This window comes from Mytilus californianus, unplaced genomic scaffold (assembly GCF_021869535.1).
Source record: "Mytilus californianus isolate M0D057914Y unplaced genomic scaffold, xbMytCali1.0.p SCAF_10, whole genome shotgun sequence".
NCBI classification, from domain to species: domain Eukaryota; kingdom Metazoa; phylum Mollusca; class Bivalvia; order Mytilida; family Mytilidae; genus Mytilus; species Mytilus californianus.
In genome coordinates, this window is record NW_026262582.1 from 18621673 (window position 1) to 18640717 (window position 19045).

The 19045-nt window shown below is 31.3% G+C and overlaps 1 protein-coding gene across 1 annotated transcript in view; it reads right to left on the bottom strand.

Annotated features, from left to right (window-relative positions):
* The window catches only part of LOC127717706 (chitin synthase chs-1-like), a 75506-nt gene that overhangs the window by 47564 nt on the left and 8897 nt on the right, over positions 1-19045 (bottom strand). Inside the window, exons 4-8 of the mRNA XM_052223468.1 lie at positions 14655-14715; positions 13320-13420; positions 9744-9831; positions 6509-6914; positions 4826-5784 (exon numbers count right to left, since the gene is read on the bottom strand). Coding sequence (XP_052079428.1) covers positions 4826-5784; positions 6509-6914; positions 9744-9831; positions 13320-13420; positions 14655-14715 — 1615 coding nt within the window. The remainder of the gene's footprint in view (positions 1-4825; positions 5785-6508; positions 6915-9743; positions 9832-13319; positions 13421-14654; positions 14716-19045) is intronic.

The window sequence follows — 19045 nt, forward strand, 5'->3', positions numbered from 1 at the left end:
GTTTGTGCCCATGGGAAGACCTACAACCTGTCGATAACTTTAAATGTGATTCATAATTGTACAAGAACAAATCTGCTATTAAATTTGTGCCCATGGGAAAACCTACAACCTGTCGATAATGAGTATTATCAAGGATAACATGCTCAGCATCGATCATCACATCACACTCCAAGTAAGTATATACAGCATATTTACCTATTTCATTAGAGAAGGTTTGAAATGAGTTTTCAGATTTCCTAAACGACCATTAAATCAAATAGGAAAATTTTTATTTGATAAGATTGTTTAAAAGTGTAGTGTATGTAATCGAAAAGTAGAAACTGTCAACAGAATCAAACGGACCATTAAAAAAACGAAACTTATCTTAAACATCCAAAAATTATTTAGATTTCTAAAATAGTTAATTCCACTATTTACATATGTTGTATCACAAAAGTTATTGATACATTCGTTGATAGTAATAAAAGAACTTGTTAAGAGTCCTGACATATATATTTTGTACTACTAGAGGCCGAAATGAAACGATATGTTACTGTTTTGTCAGTAGTGTAAAATACATAGTGGTTGACCTTCAAATGTCCAGAAGAGGCCTTAAGCTGTGATGTGGTTATGACATGATTGTTTACTATAATTGTTGACTCTCTCTGGAGTGCACTGACACGAATGTAGAAGAATTTTAGATTGTATTCTTTAGAACTTCCGTGTGGTATTTACGGCATACAACTACATGTACTTCATTGTTGGCTGCTTTGTCGACCGGTACAAATACAAAACTTAATTATTTAAAAATAATGTGATATTCAAATATCCACAACATTTAGACTTTTTTTTTAAAAAGAAACAGAAAATACTTTATCATGCTTTTCCCATTTACACATATTTTTACAATACGACGAAAGAGCGTCTTTTACGACCTGATAATACTGTCTTTTATCAGGATCTGCCTATCCTTCCGGAGCACATGATATCACCTACACTTTTTGACGGTGTTTCGTGTTGCTCAGTCTTTAGTTTTCTATGTTGTGTTGTATGTACTATTGTTTGTTTGTGTGTCTCTTCGTCTGTTTATCAGTTGGGCTTTTTCCTTTTTAGCTATGGCGCTGTCGGTTTGTTTTAGACTTATGATTTGAATGTCCCTCTGGTATCTGTTGCCTTTATAATCAATTTTAGATGGAATACGATATTCTGGTCATTTTATCAAGTTTCTTACCTATCGGTTTTGAACGATATTGAGGTCCCCCGTAATAATATGGCCATAGGGTTCATTGCTAAAATTCGATCATTCATATTCTCAAGTCTTTTTTTGTAAACTGACGTATGATAAAAAGTTAAATCACAAAAATACTGAACTCCGAGGAAAATTCAAAACGGAAAGTCCCTAATCAAATGGCAAAATCAAAAGCACAAACACATCAAACGAATGGACAACAACTAAATGATGTCACTGATGCATCATTATTATTATTCTTATTTATTCAAAAAAGGGAGGCATTAGGGTTTGAACGGTAGAATCAATGAACATACTTGATAAGTTGATGAAATCAATGCCGCTGTTAATCTATTTTATTTTATTTTCAGAAAATGTCGTTTACATGTATGATCTTCAGGTTTAGCGATACGCAGGAACAGCTTATGGTGGCAAAAAGCTGTAATTATATTCGAAAATGCATATAGGGGTCCTGAAGAAAGAGATTGTGCTATACTCACTGAAAATATCACATAATTCCCTGATTGGTATGTGACCTTATTTACATAATAATTGATGCCTACCATTCGTTTTAGATAGTAAGGATATCATATATGAATATTTTGAAGTTATCTTATTTTTTCATATTGAGGCTTTGATATAGTCAGCTGATTGTTGAAAGTCGTCGGATGACCTATACATACATGTTCGTTGATATCTTAAGGATAGTTCACACAAAGTCAAACAAATCGATTCCCCTCATGTTATATTTTAGAAGACAACAAAGGCAAGTTAGAAAATTAAAACTTCCTCAGTTAAGACAACATTATACGGGAAACAATAACTACCATTTATATTCAGCCAGTTAACGTATTGCTCGCTCCGATTAAACTGATTAAATGAAGATACTTGCAATAAAAAATAAATCCATTCCAATATCAAGTTTAATGTTTTCAGAAACATATTAGTTGGTTTTTATTTTTTTCAATTTTATTGTTACTTGTTTTTATATGTTTTCTCTGAATCCTGCAACTGCGCGGTAATTTTTTTCTGAAATTTATTCCAATTAAAAACATTTTTTGGGATAAGAATATAAAGAAAGTAGTATTGAAAATATGAAATAATGATTTGTTCTTAAGAGCTGGATTTTACTTTTAAAAACACCATTCGAAATCTTGTTTCCTATAATCAAAGGGTATCATTTTTTTGTTCATGCCTAATTTGGACATAACATGTTTCAAAAGGTAGTGTTATATAAACATGTGATAAAAAGGAGATTAAAATAATATAGTTATTTTCTTTTTGCTTTTTAACTTTGAGTTTCAAATTTTGAAGTACATGTAATTGCCTGTTCTGATATATACTCTCTGTTACATGAATCAGTTATGCCGTGTATAAAATAAATAAAATATCATACACTTTATATTAATCAAGAAAATGTTCGACATTTACCTTTAAATTTGATAGATCTATTCCCTCACATTATTTGTTTATCTATGACTTTTTCTGGTTTTAAATCTGAATTCCTTTTCTATCATAACCGAATTAATTACCAAGGATGTTTGACTGGTTGGAATTTATATTTACATATATATATTTTAGTGTAATTTAGCTAACCATATCCCATGAGTTATTCCTGATTAGTTGAAGTCCTGTTACACTTATAGATGTCTCAATAATACTGAGACAAAGACTTTCATTTTCGCAAGAGTGAAGAAAAAATGTCTTTTGGTCAAAATTGTCTATCGTATTGTATTGTTTTTCCTTTTTTTATCTTTAAATTCTAAAGAAATTAATTGCATTCTTAAAAAGTAGAGAGCAGAAATCGGACAGCCTCGTCAAATTCCTCTTCATAATTGAAATGACTCATCCTTTATTGAAACTGCACCCTTTTAATGTTGTTCTACACAGTTACGACCAATCTGATACATCCAAATATGTATTCGAGTTCGTATTCAATTTCTTGAAGTTATCCCAAAGCTATAGATGTGTTTAAATGGAAGTATGAATCAAACAATCCTCTGTTTGCTGTCCTTGAAAGGTGTAGCCATGCTTTTAATCACAGCAGTTGCTAATGGTTATGATACGTACATTATACCTTTGTTTTGAGTTTATATTAGATTTGCATAATCATAATCATATTTCATTATACTGTGGATTCATTATTGTTCGTTGGATACCAATTTTCGTGGTTTTCGTGGATACAGGTGAAACACGAATTCAAATGTTCAACGAATCACAAATTTACTATCAGGTTGTATGCAGAATATGGCAAAATCACGAAATTACATATTCACGAAAAACCAAGTTTTCCCCAATCCACGAAAATTGGTACCCACGAAAATAAATGAATCCACAGTATATAACTCTCTGATGAATGGGCATATATATCCTGTGTTTCTATGTTGCTTCCGATTTCGGCATTAGATTTTAAATAAATTAGCTCCTGATTGAGATTTCCATCAAAGTAAACAGACTTAACAAGGAAGTGTGCAATACGGATACTACTATAACCTAATTACGTTTAAATGAATTGTTTACATGAGCTGTCAAAAAAAGTTAAAGATAACAAGAGGTACTAGCAGTGTGTCCTTGTTTCTTGAATGTGTTATTGATAAAAAATTAATCTTCAGTGGTATGGCTGTTAGTATTGTTGTTAAATCTATCATGCATGTTAGTTATGTGTGCGTCAACTACGTGCACGTGTGTTGATATCTGTCTCAAGGTAATTGAATTATTCTCTTTTAGGTATTGACAATTACTTTGGAAATGTTGTTAAACAGCAGTAATTATAAACTGATTTAAAATTCATTTTTTTTATAGTGTTGAATGTTGTTAAACCCCCCTTGAATTCTATACAACGCAGTGAAAGCTGTTGAATAGTTTTAGTGTTTATTATCTGGTCTTTTTCACAGATATGATAAACAGCAAGTCAATAATGTTTAGTAAATGGACCAATTGTGGGTCGACATGTCAGTATTGTAAGGTTCATATGACCTTGACCCCCATTTTCATGGTTCATTGGTCAATGATAAGGTTACGTGATACTTGTAGCAAAACCTTCATTTGATAGTCTTCCAACATAAATGCAATGATAAGTAAAACAGGCATGACATTTCAGGATGTGCAATCTTGAATAACTTGGATAATAACATATTTGTATTATAACAAAACAATGTGGCAATTCCTTTCAAATTTTCAATTTGGAGTGCAAGTCTCATTTTTAATTAAAAGTGTATAAAATTTGTGATTTCACACTGCTGATGAGAAATGACTAACTGTTTCATGATTTTCAACAAAAAAAAAACAAAAAAAAACGTGTAATTTGAGACAAGTTTGACAAAGTAGAAATCTGACTAAATAGTATTGAAATATTTGAAATTTACTTCTTGGTTCTATTTAAATATGTAAAAAGTTTAGTAATTCGATTGTTATATTCAACATGTATATAACATGTCAATTGACGGTTTAGTTAGTGAAATAAAATATATAAAAAAAAAACGACTTGTCTTTGAATCAATCAGAATATATCAGTAACATGTTATTCTTAATCTGCGTATGTCTACAGAAATGATTAAGAATTTAAAAAAAAAACAATATTTGTACAAAACAAAAAAAATATATCGCAAAAATATTTACCTGGACTTTTCTCCATGTTTGAAACCGTCGACGATCCATATATGCCTGGTAATCAAGAGTATAGATATAAAAAGTAAAATGAATGCGACAAATAATTCGTAACAGTTACCAATCAACTGATCAATTCCTTTTATACACCAAGTAGAGAATAGAAAATCACATGAACTAAATGTCAAAATTTCAGGTCGATACATCAGGCCTATTAACGTAACAGTCGTTGCCACATGTATTATAGTTAATGGAATACTAAACCCAAAGCGCTGGCAATTTATTACGCACACAGCTCTTGATGATTTGTAACATATGTATTTACAGCATATATTTGTAACAGCTAATATAAATGGAGTATAGTTTTTACAGATTGGATTGTATCCAAATCTTCGATTTCCAAATGCGGTGGTCAAAGTAGAGATCCCAGTGTTGAAAAGTGACTTAAAAGCAGACGAAGAATCCTGACCTTGGCCTACAAATACAGCCATAATGACAATACAAGTTACAATTATTTTCCAAAAACTAACTATAAAAGTAAGTTTGGTTTTTTGTTTACCCAATTCATATCTCATCCTGCGACGGAACTTAGAACTATTCCCTTCTCTAGCAACAAAATTCTCCCAATAGTCAATGGACGTAAAAAACACCGACATAATAAACATACCAATCAACCAACCGATTTTTATATAAATAGCTATAAAAACTATTCCTGTGAGTTGAAGAAGAAATCCAATTAACGGAAAGGAAATTGATAACATCGAAGTCTCGCTACACATATACAATTTAGATTTATTTTCATTGTCATCTTCCTTTCGTTGATTTACGAGTTGATCTATAATATTAATTAGCGGTGGAGTTACTGCAACAGTCAAATAAACAACAGAAGCGGAAGCCGGATCGAATGCAGGGAGAACCAGAAAAGCAAGTATGGATATTCCAATTGAATGAATTGTTTCTCTAAACAATACCTAAAATGATAGAAGTAAACGAAATATCATACATATAATTTTAATCAAATAGCGCGTGCCCTTTTACAATAGACAGAATAAAGCAAGGCCTAGTATCCCAAATTTTCAAACTATATATGCATTGAGTAATCTGATATGTGTCAATGGAATATTGAACCGTATAAATATTTTGTAAAATGTGTACTTTGTGTTCTTTTGCAATATCGCATGTATTTCGTAGGGTCAGATTTTATTGATGGAGGAATTTGGAGATCCCGAAGACAACTAAAGATCTTCGGCGGGAAAAAATTGAAATCCCTAGTCCTAGTATTTTATATTTTCATATAATTCATTATTTTTGCTTGTAAAAAAATAAATCACCATGAAAGTATAACAAGTTACAGCTGATAATTCTTATACAATTTGAACCTCTACAGTCTTTAAAATACGAATACTACGCTAGAATTAGTTTTCACTTTGGAAGGTAAGTACGTTTGTATCTTATATAAATACTTGAACGTTTATAATATGTTTTATCCATACGCGATAGCAATTAATTTAATGCTGGAGTTACATAAAACCCGCGAAATCTATGAAAATAAATATGAAATTATCAAGCTGATAGTTATACGGATTTGTCATCTTTTTCAAGCGACAACTAATGTTTAAACTAAACGTAGTCGTTTACTGAGACATTTATTCAGTTTGTGACTACGTCCTATAATGATCCATGAATTGTACCTACCACGAATAGAACTGACATGTTCAGCGGTGCATTTGATTTGACGCATAATTTAAACAATGCAGAGAAAAACATCAGCAGATGCGGTGCAATAATGACGAGAAATAAAGCCCAAATCCACGTCTCGTCAACTGCTGCAGAATGAACAGAACAGGTGGTCGTATTACTCATACTGGTATTACAGCTTGAACAGTTAGATACGAGGAGACCTCCAAGAGTATTTATCACAGAATCTGATGTTTCTATCGGTGGAGTAATATGCCAAATCAAAATATGCAAAGTGATCCTTGCAACAAAACAGCTCCCAAACACAATGATAAGCAGGAAAATAGAAAAGATTATTTTCAAAATCTTGTCTTGCAGTGGATAAGCAGATATATTTGGAATAATGTCGCCATCGTCACCAGTTCTAAAAAGAAATAAAGAGCAATGAACTGCTTGAAAATATAATTTGAGATGAAATCCACCAATCCAACTAACTAAACACAAATCATAATATGATACACAATAGTAGGGTTAACTTAATGACTTGATAATGAAGTACACAATCTTGACATCCTGCAAGGTAAGTCATATTTCTATTCATTGACTTTTCTTTCAAATATGTTAGCGATTTATCATGCAATTGTTCTTATCATCGTTATACATTGTTATAGACATCTCATTTTAATTGTTTGTATGAATTTTTTGGTCACATACTCATACTTTTTAGACTGTGCGGTCGGAGTCGATAGCACTCATGTTAGACACCACTTTCCTTTATCAGTAATGTGCTACATAGATCTCTAGTTGATTGCTGCCTAATTGGCGAATACGAAATTGTTGTTATTTTCATCTTAACGAATCAGATGAGAGAATTCGAAACAAAATATATCAAGAAAATTCATCCCACTTGCAATCCAAAATGGGCGGGAATCATAACTTCTAATTGGTCACAATGTCATTGTATAATTTTCTAATAACTTTTGAGTATTTCAGTACAGACATGATATTGACAGTACCATTTTTGCTGCTGGATATGCTGCTGCTACTACTTGCCAGTAGGTATTGATGCTACTATTGATGCTTAAATTTGTGATGTTCCTGCAGTATCCATCGTGGACATTTTACTATTTTGATGTGTTTTTGCTGCTGCGTTGATCAATTGTTAGGTTTTGCTGTTGTTGATGCTGCTCGAGTATGTGTTATCGCTGCTGCTGTTGTTGCTACTATTTAAGGGTTAATTGTTTTTAAAAAAATAGCGAGCGACCGGAAGTTAATAGTTTGGGACGTGATGGTGTTTCAGGTAATATTTCACCTCGAATCCAAATTAAAAAGTAACATTCCTAGTCTATATTTTAAATTGGCAATACAATGAAAATGGTCGTTATTGTCCTGATCTTCAGAAACGGATTCGAATCCTTACAGCACTGCATTCAGTAGAAATTTTCGTTTTTCAATGTAAATAAATCATGTTTTTATAAATATGTTTCAGAATAAGGATCTATAACCTATTTTTTTTTTTAAGAAGTAAAAACCTGTGTTTTTTTTTTGTTTTTACTAATCGTCTTGAGGAAATAGTCAACAAGTTTTTCGCATTTTTTTCAATGAAGTTTGAATGCATGCTGTATCAATGGTCTATAGTTGGATTTGATTGTTGAGAACTTCGCTCATTTGCAAATATTTTGTTTGAATTTCTAAAGTTTGCTCACTTTACTTTTTGACCTGCTAACGACTCCACGAGCTGTTCACATCTTTTCAAATTATTTATAAAGCTATAAAAGCTGAAATACTACGCCATGAATCTTTCAAAATAGGTGAACATTTGTACAGAAACACAGAAAATCTGCCGAAAAAACGTTTTTGAATGTGTTCTTGTGTCATCAAATCTTTAATTACAAATACATAATGATAGATTTTGCTCTAACGAAAATGTATTGTTGATACCTGAATTTTCTTTAAATTGTGTAAACGGTATCGTGCTTAGTTGTGTTATATATCCATATAAACATATTCACTTCATTTAGCAATGATACCACGTCTTCTTATTTTATATATAAAAAACGTCGAAATAAACAAACAGTTATTGCCGATGAAGCCATAAAACGTCAAATAAAGGCATCAACAAAATATCATTTTAAAGAAAAATTAATCCGTTTGTAATTAGAGTTTGATTGTTTTTGGAAAAAATGAAAACATGTTAAGACAATTTTACGCGTAAATGTACACATATTTTGAAGAATGCATAAAAAAAATGAAAAGAACAAAAAAGAAAAAAATGCATTATTTTGCCAAAATTTGTGACATAGCCTTTTTTGTTGAACCAGAGCACAAACCATCATTTTAATATATGTATATGAATTGTATCTTGCATTATGTTCATTTTCCAAAGTTATTTAATGATTGTTGACATCATATACCCTTATAATCTAGGTTTTGCATGGAAAGCATATAATTAAAGGGTATACAGTGATATGAATAGTTGGAGTTAGTGATTGAAATATTATTAAAAAATCAAAATCACAACTTCAAAATACTTGGACAAGTGTAACGTAGATAGAATAGAATTAACAAACATATGTAGTATAAAATTTATATATTTAGATAAAACAAAAGTTGAAGCGGTGAAAACGGCATTAATACATAGAAACCAAAATCATAAACATAGAAGTACATTTCCAGGACAGCATTACTATATGAGAAGTGTAGAACATCATGTATATTCGATACACCCGGAAAGAAACTACTTTGAAATGTTAAAAAGAGTTATGTGTGATTTTAAAGAAAGTTGTATATGACATTGAAAACAACTCCGTATAAATAATAAGTGATTTGGCTTGGTTTGAACTATAGTTGCAACTGTCTCGTTGAAGCATTTCCGTCATGACATGGGCTTGATTTCCATTTTGGTCAAACTCAATACTTAAACATTGGTATTTGCTTACATGATATAACCACTGTATATTTGTAAAATACAAATTTAGGATAAACCAATATAGTGAATCGTACAAAGTGTGTCATTCACCTACAAATCCTGTCATGAGCTGCATACCCACAATACCAGTTTCTAGTGTGTTATTAATGAACAAAAAAATATATTTTATTCAACAATTTCCCTCACATATTGTTTCTATTACGTAATAAGCTTACAAATCAGTTGAAAAATTGTTATACGGAAAACCCTTACAAACATTTAGATTTGTAACCCTAATCTATTTTGATTGACAAACCGGATATTTAAACATATAACATAACTTACCCCTCTGTATCTTCATTCAGTGTTGTCTCTACTTCTTCTACATGTGAAATTTCACTGGTCTGTGTTTTATTTACCATTTCAATCGATTCTTTAAGAATAATTGTTCTATATAAATAAGCTAGTTAAAGATTGATTATCTACAGAAAATCTAAAGAAAAGAAAGTACAACACAACTCATCAGTGAACGTCTGGTGACATATAATAAAGTAGAAGGATAAATTTGTTCTGTTATTCAACAGCAAGGCATCAATCAAAACATCTTTCAATGGAATAGCATTTTAAAAATAGATGATCAATTTATAAACTTCTGTAGTTTTGAATATTTTGGTAAATATTGTGTATCTATCTCAATAAAATGTATGAGTAAGCCATTGTCAACCGTAAATTCGCTTACATGTGAATATTGGCATTGTCATGTGGATACATATTGATGTATTCGGTTAGAAGTAAAATAATATTATAAAAAAAACCTCCGAGGGAAATTCTAAATTGAAAGTCCCTAAACAAATGGCAAAAGTCAAAAGCTCTAACACATCCAATGTATGAATAACAACTGTCATATTCCTAACTTGGTACAGGTATTTTCTTATGCAGATAATGGTGAATTAAACCTGTTTCTCTAATTCTTCGTCAATTTATTCCTTTCTGCACCCATTGTATAAAAAAAATTTAATCAACGTGTGGTTCGTTTGATCTCAGTTCTTCATTGGTTAAAATCCGATTATGACGTCGAGTTTTTTGCTTTCCTCTGAATTTCCTATTGTGACGGCATGAAAAAAGGCGACCATGCCTGATGACGTCACATAGAAAGAACACATCTTTTTGCAGATCATTCGAAAAGAAGGAATAAATTTGCCTGCGTATTGTTTGAAAATCATTAGAGAAACAGATTCCACCACCAAATCTCGTGTAATACGATATTTATCCACTCTCGGCAGTTAAATTTTAAATATTTAAAACGCTCGGCGAGCCTCGCGTTTTAAATTTGAAAATTTAACTGTCTCGAGTGGATAAATATCGTATCACACTCGATGCAGTGGTAGAATCTATATTTATATAGCTACCTTAACCTCTTACTTATATTACAATCGCATAACATTCCATTATATTGACAATGATGTGTGAACAAAACAAACAGATATAATAGGTAAAAATGTAAAAAAACAGGGGTACAGCAGTCAAAATTGTGGTATATTCCTTATTACTATAAAAACAAACAAATATGTCAACAAAGAAAATAAAAAAGGCATATATACAAAGCACATTGGGAAAAGTGACAGACAAGAATACAAAAATTTACCACAACACAATAACACAATAACACAATGACGGGATATACAAGTACCGTTCCACGTCAAATGAACATTGCCAAAAAAAAAATCTTTCTGATATTGTTTAACATCTCACCACTTATGTTATTGATTTTGTATTCACATTGTGGCATAGATAAAATTTATTCGTTCAGTGTATGTTCACTTGTTTTTCTTTTTGATTGAGTTAAACCATTTCTATTGATATTTTATTGATATTTTATAGTGTGTCTTTCTATGTTGTGATGTTACACTATTGTTAAGAAAGGATGAAGGCTGGTACCTATTAAAACTTTTAAACCCGCTGCATTTGTTTGCACCTGTACTAATCTAGGAACCTGATGTTCAGTGCTTGTCGATTGTTGATGTGGTTCATAAGTGTTTGTTTTTTCTCGTTTTTTCATTTAGATTATACTGTTGGATTTCCTGTTTAAATGGTATTACAATCGCCAATTTAGAGACCTTAATAGCTTGATGTTTGGTGTAACTCAAGGCTCCGTTTTGAAGACCTATAGCTTTAATGGTTTACTTTTACAAATTGTGACCTGGATGGGGAGTTGTCTCATTGGCACACATAAATGTGAATGATTGAGACATAAAACCGGTGATTATTATTCACTTAAAACAATGCATACCTTCCCCCTCTAAATGAAAAAAAAATAAATGTGCAAGAGGAAGAAAACAACCGCTCGCAAACTTAATGCAGATCAAATCACACCTATCTAATTTATTGAAACTGAGACACCAATAACAGTTGGTGTCAGTTCCTAACCTTAACCAAACAACTGCGATTACACATATACTCGTACAAATAATTTTAAGAACAACACTTTTAACTTCATATTGTTTATAAATACACCGTTTATATATACTGCCATAAAAAGCACAATCATAAGAACATTTCACAGATGTTTGGCGAAATTATTCGATTTTCATGTTTTGGGAACGAAAGAAATGTATTATTCCTTATAATTCGTATTACATTAAGCTATAACTAATTACCCTCTATACGAGTTCACACGAGTTCACACGAGTTCACACCTTCACAAGGCGATGTTGTTTGTTTGTCAATTTGTAGATCTTCCATTAGAGTTTAAATAAATGATATAGGCAATTATAGGTCCCCGTTTGTCCTTAAACAATGTGAGAACTCCATACTATGTAGTCTGTCGTTAAAGAACTAACTGCCTAATTCATAAAAAAGCTTGTAGAAAGAAATATTACACACATAAATCAACTACAACCACCGCACTACAAACTTCTAACTTGAGACAGGCTTATGAAGAAGGTGGCGGGGTTGTCACGATTTGGTAGCGCTCTACCCTATTTCGTTTAAAAGAATCCCCTTTTGTTGTTTGATCTTTTTGTGTGAAATTTCTTGTAAATATGTTGTTTTCAATATCCATATCGTTTTACTACTCAGTATCTCATATATATGTACAGTATCGATTTGTTTCTTGTTTCTCACTATGTTTCTGAAATACTAAGATGATCCTTGATCAGACACCTTTAACATTTTGTTGTGCCTAAGCTAGGACAAGAAAACATAATTAATTGTATATTTTATAGCATCTAATGTTAATGGATTTTGAATCATCACATGTACGTTTACAATATGAGTAACACCATGAGTGTCACTGGTAGAGTTTTTGAATCTCTATAATTATTTGTTACTTATTAAGTACTGCTATTGCAGTATCGCATGGAAATAGTAAAAATGTGAAATAAGTTACATTATTACAGAATATTTACTAGAAAAGAGTAACAATCAACAACCACAAATTAGAAAAAAAAAGGTTTCCTTTGAAAAGTGTCAGTGATCAGTGATATCGAACAAATGATGGTTCGGATCTATGAGGTGTCGGTATATTGGTGCTGAAAATAATCAGTCATTGTGAAAGTTTAAGGTGAAGATAGGCAAAAAAAAAATTCAGTTAGAAATAATTGCATGTACATTGTAATACATTTATGTGGAGTCGAAATTAGAATTAATCTCGAAAATTGACAAATTGAGAATCTTTGCACTTAATGAACCATGGTATGCCGAATACCTGAATCGTTTTGTAATTTTTATTGTTTCTTTTTGTTAATTTGTTAATTTATTGAGAGTGATCATGTATATATTTAGGAGTTTACTATGACCTCCATTATCACTGAACTAGTACACATGTTTGTTGAACGTGCACAGTATAAACGGATGTGCTTTTGATTCCGTAGTATGGTTTATTTATTCTTAATAACCGTTTTGTGTTCTGTACATGTTTACCTGATCCCTTTCTGCTTCTGTTTCGTTTATTTCTTCGTTTCCATAAATAAACCAGAATTGTCACTAATACTAACACCATAACTCCAGTTATTAAAGCAGCTCTGAAATACATATAATTGGTGGTTGATAACATTTTACAGTTGCAAATTTAAAAGGTGGGTTTCTTATTCATGCTATTTTCGAGGAAATCGACTAACGACTTAGAGAATTATAGTTGCGAAATAAGAAAATCGAGTTACAAGTTAAAAAAAGTGGATTTTCAAGGTATAAAAGTCGAGTTTCTAGTTAAAAGGTTGGGATACGTTGTAAAACGTGGATTTATGATTTGCAGGTTACAAAAGTCAACTTCCGAATAGAGAAAGTCGAGTTGCGAGTTACTTGAGTCGAATGGAGAGATACATAGTCGAATTAAGAGTTACAAAAGTCGAGTTGATACAATTCAACACAACATCTCAACAACAAAATGTGTTCCGTCAAACGTACTGGAGGAAAAAGAAATTCATAATAACTTTTCTATATTTTATAACCCTTAATTTTCTATGCAAGTCCCTAAATATATGGGACTTGAACAAACATCATATATAGGCAATATTTTTTTACATTGAATATTACCTTTTATTATCTGACACAGATGTTATGTGTTTTTAAGACAGAAAATAATATCGTCAAATTCAGAGCTACTTTCAGAAACCTGGCTGATCCCTAGTTATCCGTATTGCAACGTTATGAGATCGTGCCGTTCCGTGACAAATTCTTAATAAACCATATTGTATCCTTAACAAATACGTGGTATAACTTTACTAGTACGTAGTTCTCCTACTAGCTAACCGCAACAATCGATCGGACCTGCGAATAGGTATAGATTAATACGGTTTTAACCGGGACTAAAAAGGATCAGTACGTTCTATTACGGTTTAGTAAGGATACACTACGGTTGTTTGATCAGTGGTCAAATTTTGCGCATGTATAAAAATTATTATGGATATGCAAGTTCTACTACGTATACCTACGGCTACAATTCAGCAATCTTAATCCGTAATTGTGTGACTTACATGTAGGCATAAGCCTGTGTGTGATCTCTCTTGAACATAGAGTAGTAAGGAGAGCATTTTCCATTTTCAATTAAGATATCACACAATTTTCTTTGATTCAACGTTTCCCAGAGTATCGACAAAGAATACTTATGCTCAATGAACAATTAAACAGTTAGATCGATTGAATTGTTTAAATTTGAGAATATTTTTTGATATTATGAAATAATATGTTGCTTACAATGTATTTTAGATACACAGATACAAATACCAAAGCAAAAAATAAGTAAACATTCTAACTTACATTGTACCCTCAGATAATATTCTGTTATGAGTTGGCACATTTGGTTGTGAAGTACTCTCGTCTATAATCAAATAAAGTAAATAAGCAAACATAACATTTTTCTGTATTTTCTATTTGGGTTACAGTGTCTGAAAAAAGGCCACCGTATGTTTGAGTTACACGGTAAAAAGAAACCTATAATAAATACTAATATTATAATCTATTGCAATTTTGTTCGCAGGACAGGCGTGTCGTGTCGTCTTCAAAAGTCCCCAAAAAGAGGCGAAAGATACCAGAGGGACATTCAAACTCATAGATAAAAAATAAACTGACAACGCCATGGTTAAAAAAATATAAGACACAGAAAAACAATAGTACACAAGACACAACATATAAAACTTAAGACTAAGCAGCACGTACCCCACCAAAAACTGGGGTTGGTCTCAGCTGCTCCGGAGGGGTAAGCAGATCCTGTTCTTTATAGGACATCCGTCATGTTGATCATGTTATTACAAACCCAGTAAATAGTCTAATTTGGTAGGTCACATTGGTGGAAAGGGAACGGGATTGCAGTTACGACATTATGAACATATCCGATATCATCTGTGAAACGGATATTCCGTAACAGTCAACCAACTCGTGATGGCGTCCGTAAAATTTACGAAGGGATGATTTCAACTTCACCATTAGGAACACAAGTTTCGCTCGAAAAAAAAAACAGTAAAAAGGCCACACTCAAGTTTGAAGGTTTATTAAATACTAAAATTTTAGAACGGTTAACATTTTTTATGGCTATTTGAAATATTCATTTAAATCTTGATTCTTACAATATACACTCAAACATTATTGTCAAAATTGTTATACGAATGGTTAACAGTAAAATCGTACTATTTTGCAAATTACAGCAACAATACAAAACACATGCTTTATGCCTTTTTTGTTGTACAAATTGGGAATGATTTCTATGATGAAAACAACTAACTTTGGCAAGTTTAACAAACGAAAAATTGTACAATGAGAATATGGCATGTGTAAGATTAACTCGTTTAGACAGAACTGTGCACTGTCAATGATTCTTATATAATCAAATGTTGTTTGACCTCTAGCGTACAGTATTTGAAACTGACACCTACAGTTTGTAATCATAAATATGACCGAGTCTATTAAGTCAGACGTTTGGCATATTTTTCCTCAAAATTATCAAGAGAAAATGTCAGTGCTCAAATTTTAATACGAGAATATAAAAGACTCGCAGATTAAACAAAACACTTTTGGCGCTGCACAATTGCACATCCTGTAAACAAAACAGTGCAATGATGGGTGAATTAAGTCAAGCGGTTTGCAACTAACAACAAATTGTGATGCGGAAGACGAAAATGATTATTGTGTGACACATAATCTTGGCGCTGTCAGACGACGCAATATTTTAATTTGATGAATGAATAATGAAATATAGCTGACTTCTGTTACAAAAACGTGTACAAATACACAACACATACTTGACCTCTTCCTTTTTTTAAAATTTAAAGAATAATGAACTTCCCTCGATAAATTTGTAATTGAAAAATAAATTACAGTTATGGTTAGGTAATCTATATTTGATAGAAGTTTTTCTTGTGATTATACAATATTTACATCATTGTAAAACTTATTATAATTCCTCTACTCATTATGATTAAGCAAACAAGAGGCACCACATTTTACTGATGTTCAAATCGCATTAAATCATTAGGAAGATACACTTCTATGTAAAATGACCATACAGTTTTAATTAGATATCTTGTCTACTTTAGTTGAAACGTAATATAACTTCTGTAAAATAACAAACAATAAGCCTACTAATAATATATAGGGCATTAATAAGACACTACATGATTCTGACCAAATTATATATCGATATTGAATATGAACTTCTTTACTACTAAAGGAAGAGTCCGATTTCATTCAGCCGCACCTCCTTTGAAACCATACAAAGTCGTAAATATTTGTGATATGACGAATACATTTAATGTTTTGTACATTCTAAATTTGTCTTTGAATTTTTTTCCACAGAACACGCAATTTTTTGAGAAAATAACCCAATTCGGAGACCGTTACTTATCCGTGTTTAAAATTTGAAAACTCTTTGTTTTACCACTTGGCCAATTGTACCACGATTTCGCTTGCATCTTCTAGTAGTACAATGTAGTATATGTTACAGACATTATTTTCACCAACCGTGTAAAATCAAACTATTTGGTTTTGTAGGTGAGCAAATTTTCAAATTGTTTTATCCAATCTAAAAATGCGAATGGGCATTTTTTCAATCACATTTAAACCATGTTCATAAAATTATAATATAATACATAAGTCCAGATCACAGTAGGTACATTTTGCAAGGTTTACGAAAAACAACAGTTGCAAATAAGACGGTTGGTAGAGTTTTAACAGAAACTATATACAAACAAAATGCTATGCTTGTCATTTAATCAAGATAAAAAACTGCACATGGCGGGTAAAGCACGTTTCATTTTGTATTTTCAGAAGAAAATAATTATGTAGTTTGTCTTATCAGAATCAGTGATTACAAGTATACCTGGTAGTCAAAATATCCACACCAACATTAAGGCGTGTGCAGAGGAAATATTAAAGATCATTCTTGCTAATACAAAACAGGAGATGTGGCATCATGTCCAATAAGAACATCCAATAATTTTAGACAATGATGTAACAGTACAACACAAGAACAAACATTAAAAATCTCTTGGTAATAATTAATCTCATCAAATCGGAAGTGAAGCACACAAAATAACTATTATAAAACATAAGACAAAACGATAATCTAAATTAGTTAAAGAAAACTACAACTAATAAATAAATCATGGCATCATAGACTAAAGTATTAACCAGTACACTTATTAAGTGTAAAGACATCATAAACAATAAGAAACAATATAATAGTTTTGCAATGCCAAAATATAAGAATATAAAATCGACAAGATGTATGACTATACATTTTCTTTGACAAAATGCAATATATATTAATTTTACATTGAACAAAATCTAAATCAATTACTGTGGCGTAAAAAATTACATTCTTTACGAATACCTTTTTTCTAAGGATAGATAAGTCTTACCGAATCATTTTAAAATCTTCATGCATTACAAACATCATTACCGAAACATATAGATTGTTTGTAAAAAATTGGTATTGACAAGCAAAATATAACTATCAATGAAATGACTTTAAAAGTATACCTTTTCTGCACTAGATGCGCATTTCATCATATCTCTTCATTAATGCTCGAGGCCCAAATAATTAAAAATCGAAAAATTAAAAAGACAAAGAGCTTTGAATCAAAACATTGAAAATGGACAATACATTAAAACCAAAAAAGCCAGACAAGGAATCAGAGAAAAGCATGAAAAGTGAAGTAAAAGTCTAAAAGTATAAACTTGATATAATGGACAATCATGTGGAAATTCTTTAAAAATTTCAACGAGATTTTATCTATATCGACTTCAGGAATATTTTAGTTTATTCAAACATCATTAATGTTGATTTTTGTGGCAAATATGAAATCATTGTTGGCACACACTAGAATAAAGATAACCCCGAACACAGTCCTGAACAGTAACGTTCACAGACAAAATTAAAATTGACCGGTATATTATGGACTTTAACATACTTTCATATTTTTGTTCTGTATGTATTTGTTCTCTTATATATAGCTTTGGTTATTCTAAACTACTAATATTTCTGTTCTGTATGTATGTGTTTTATTATATATAGGTTTGGGTATTCTACTAACTCAGAATTTTATTAAGAAGGTTCCATGAGTTTCCTGTTTCTTTGATACATGTACCTGACACGTATTATCTTTCTCTGTGTTCTCTTTCGTACCATTTCAAACAATACGATATTAAAAAGATATTGTAACCTTTTTTTCTGTAAACCTACGTTTGGTTCTAGCACCTATAGGTGTAATACCACCATTGATCTTTTCCTATTAGTCTTTGTTAAATTTGAACTTTTCAAAAAAGTGTGCAGAATTTATCTTTGTTTGTAAATAAAGAAATACTTGGCACAAGTAAAGTTTTATCCTGTCCATTACTATAGAAAAAAATTCACATAACATTTCATTGCATATAAGAAAATAACCTTCACTGGAAATTAACCAATCAAATTCCCCTCCTTATTTAACCGGTCTACAAGCTTTAGTAACCATGTATTCTTAAGTTTCCAAAATATTCTACAGAAACCCCAAGTAAAAACATAATGGTGCTCTGAAATACCAGAGACATATGTTTATGACCCAGAAATGTTTTACTGCAATAAAATGTAGGATTAATTACCTACAACTGTCAAATTCAAGGGAATATTTTTTTTCGACCTATTTTCGTATGCAACCGGATGTGACGTACCATAATTT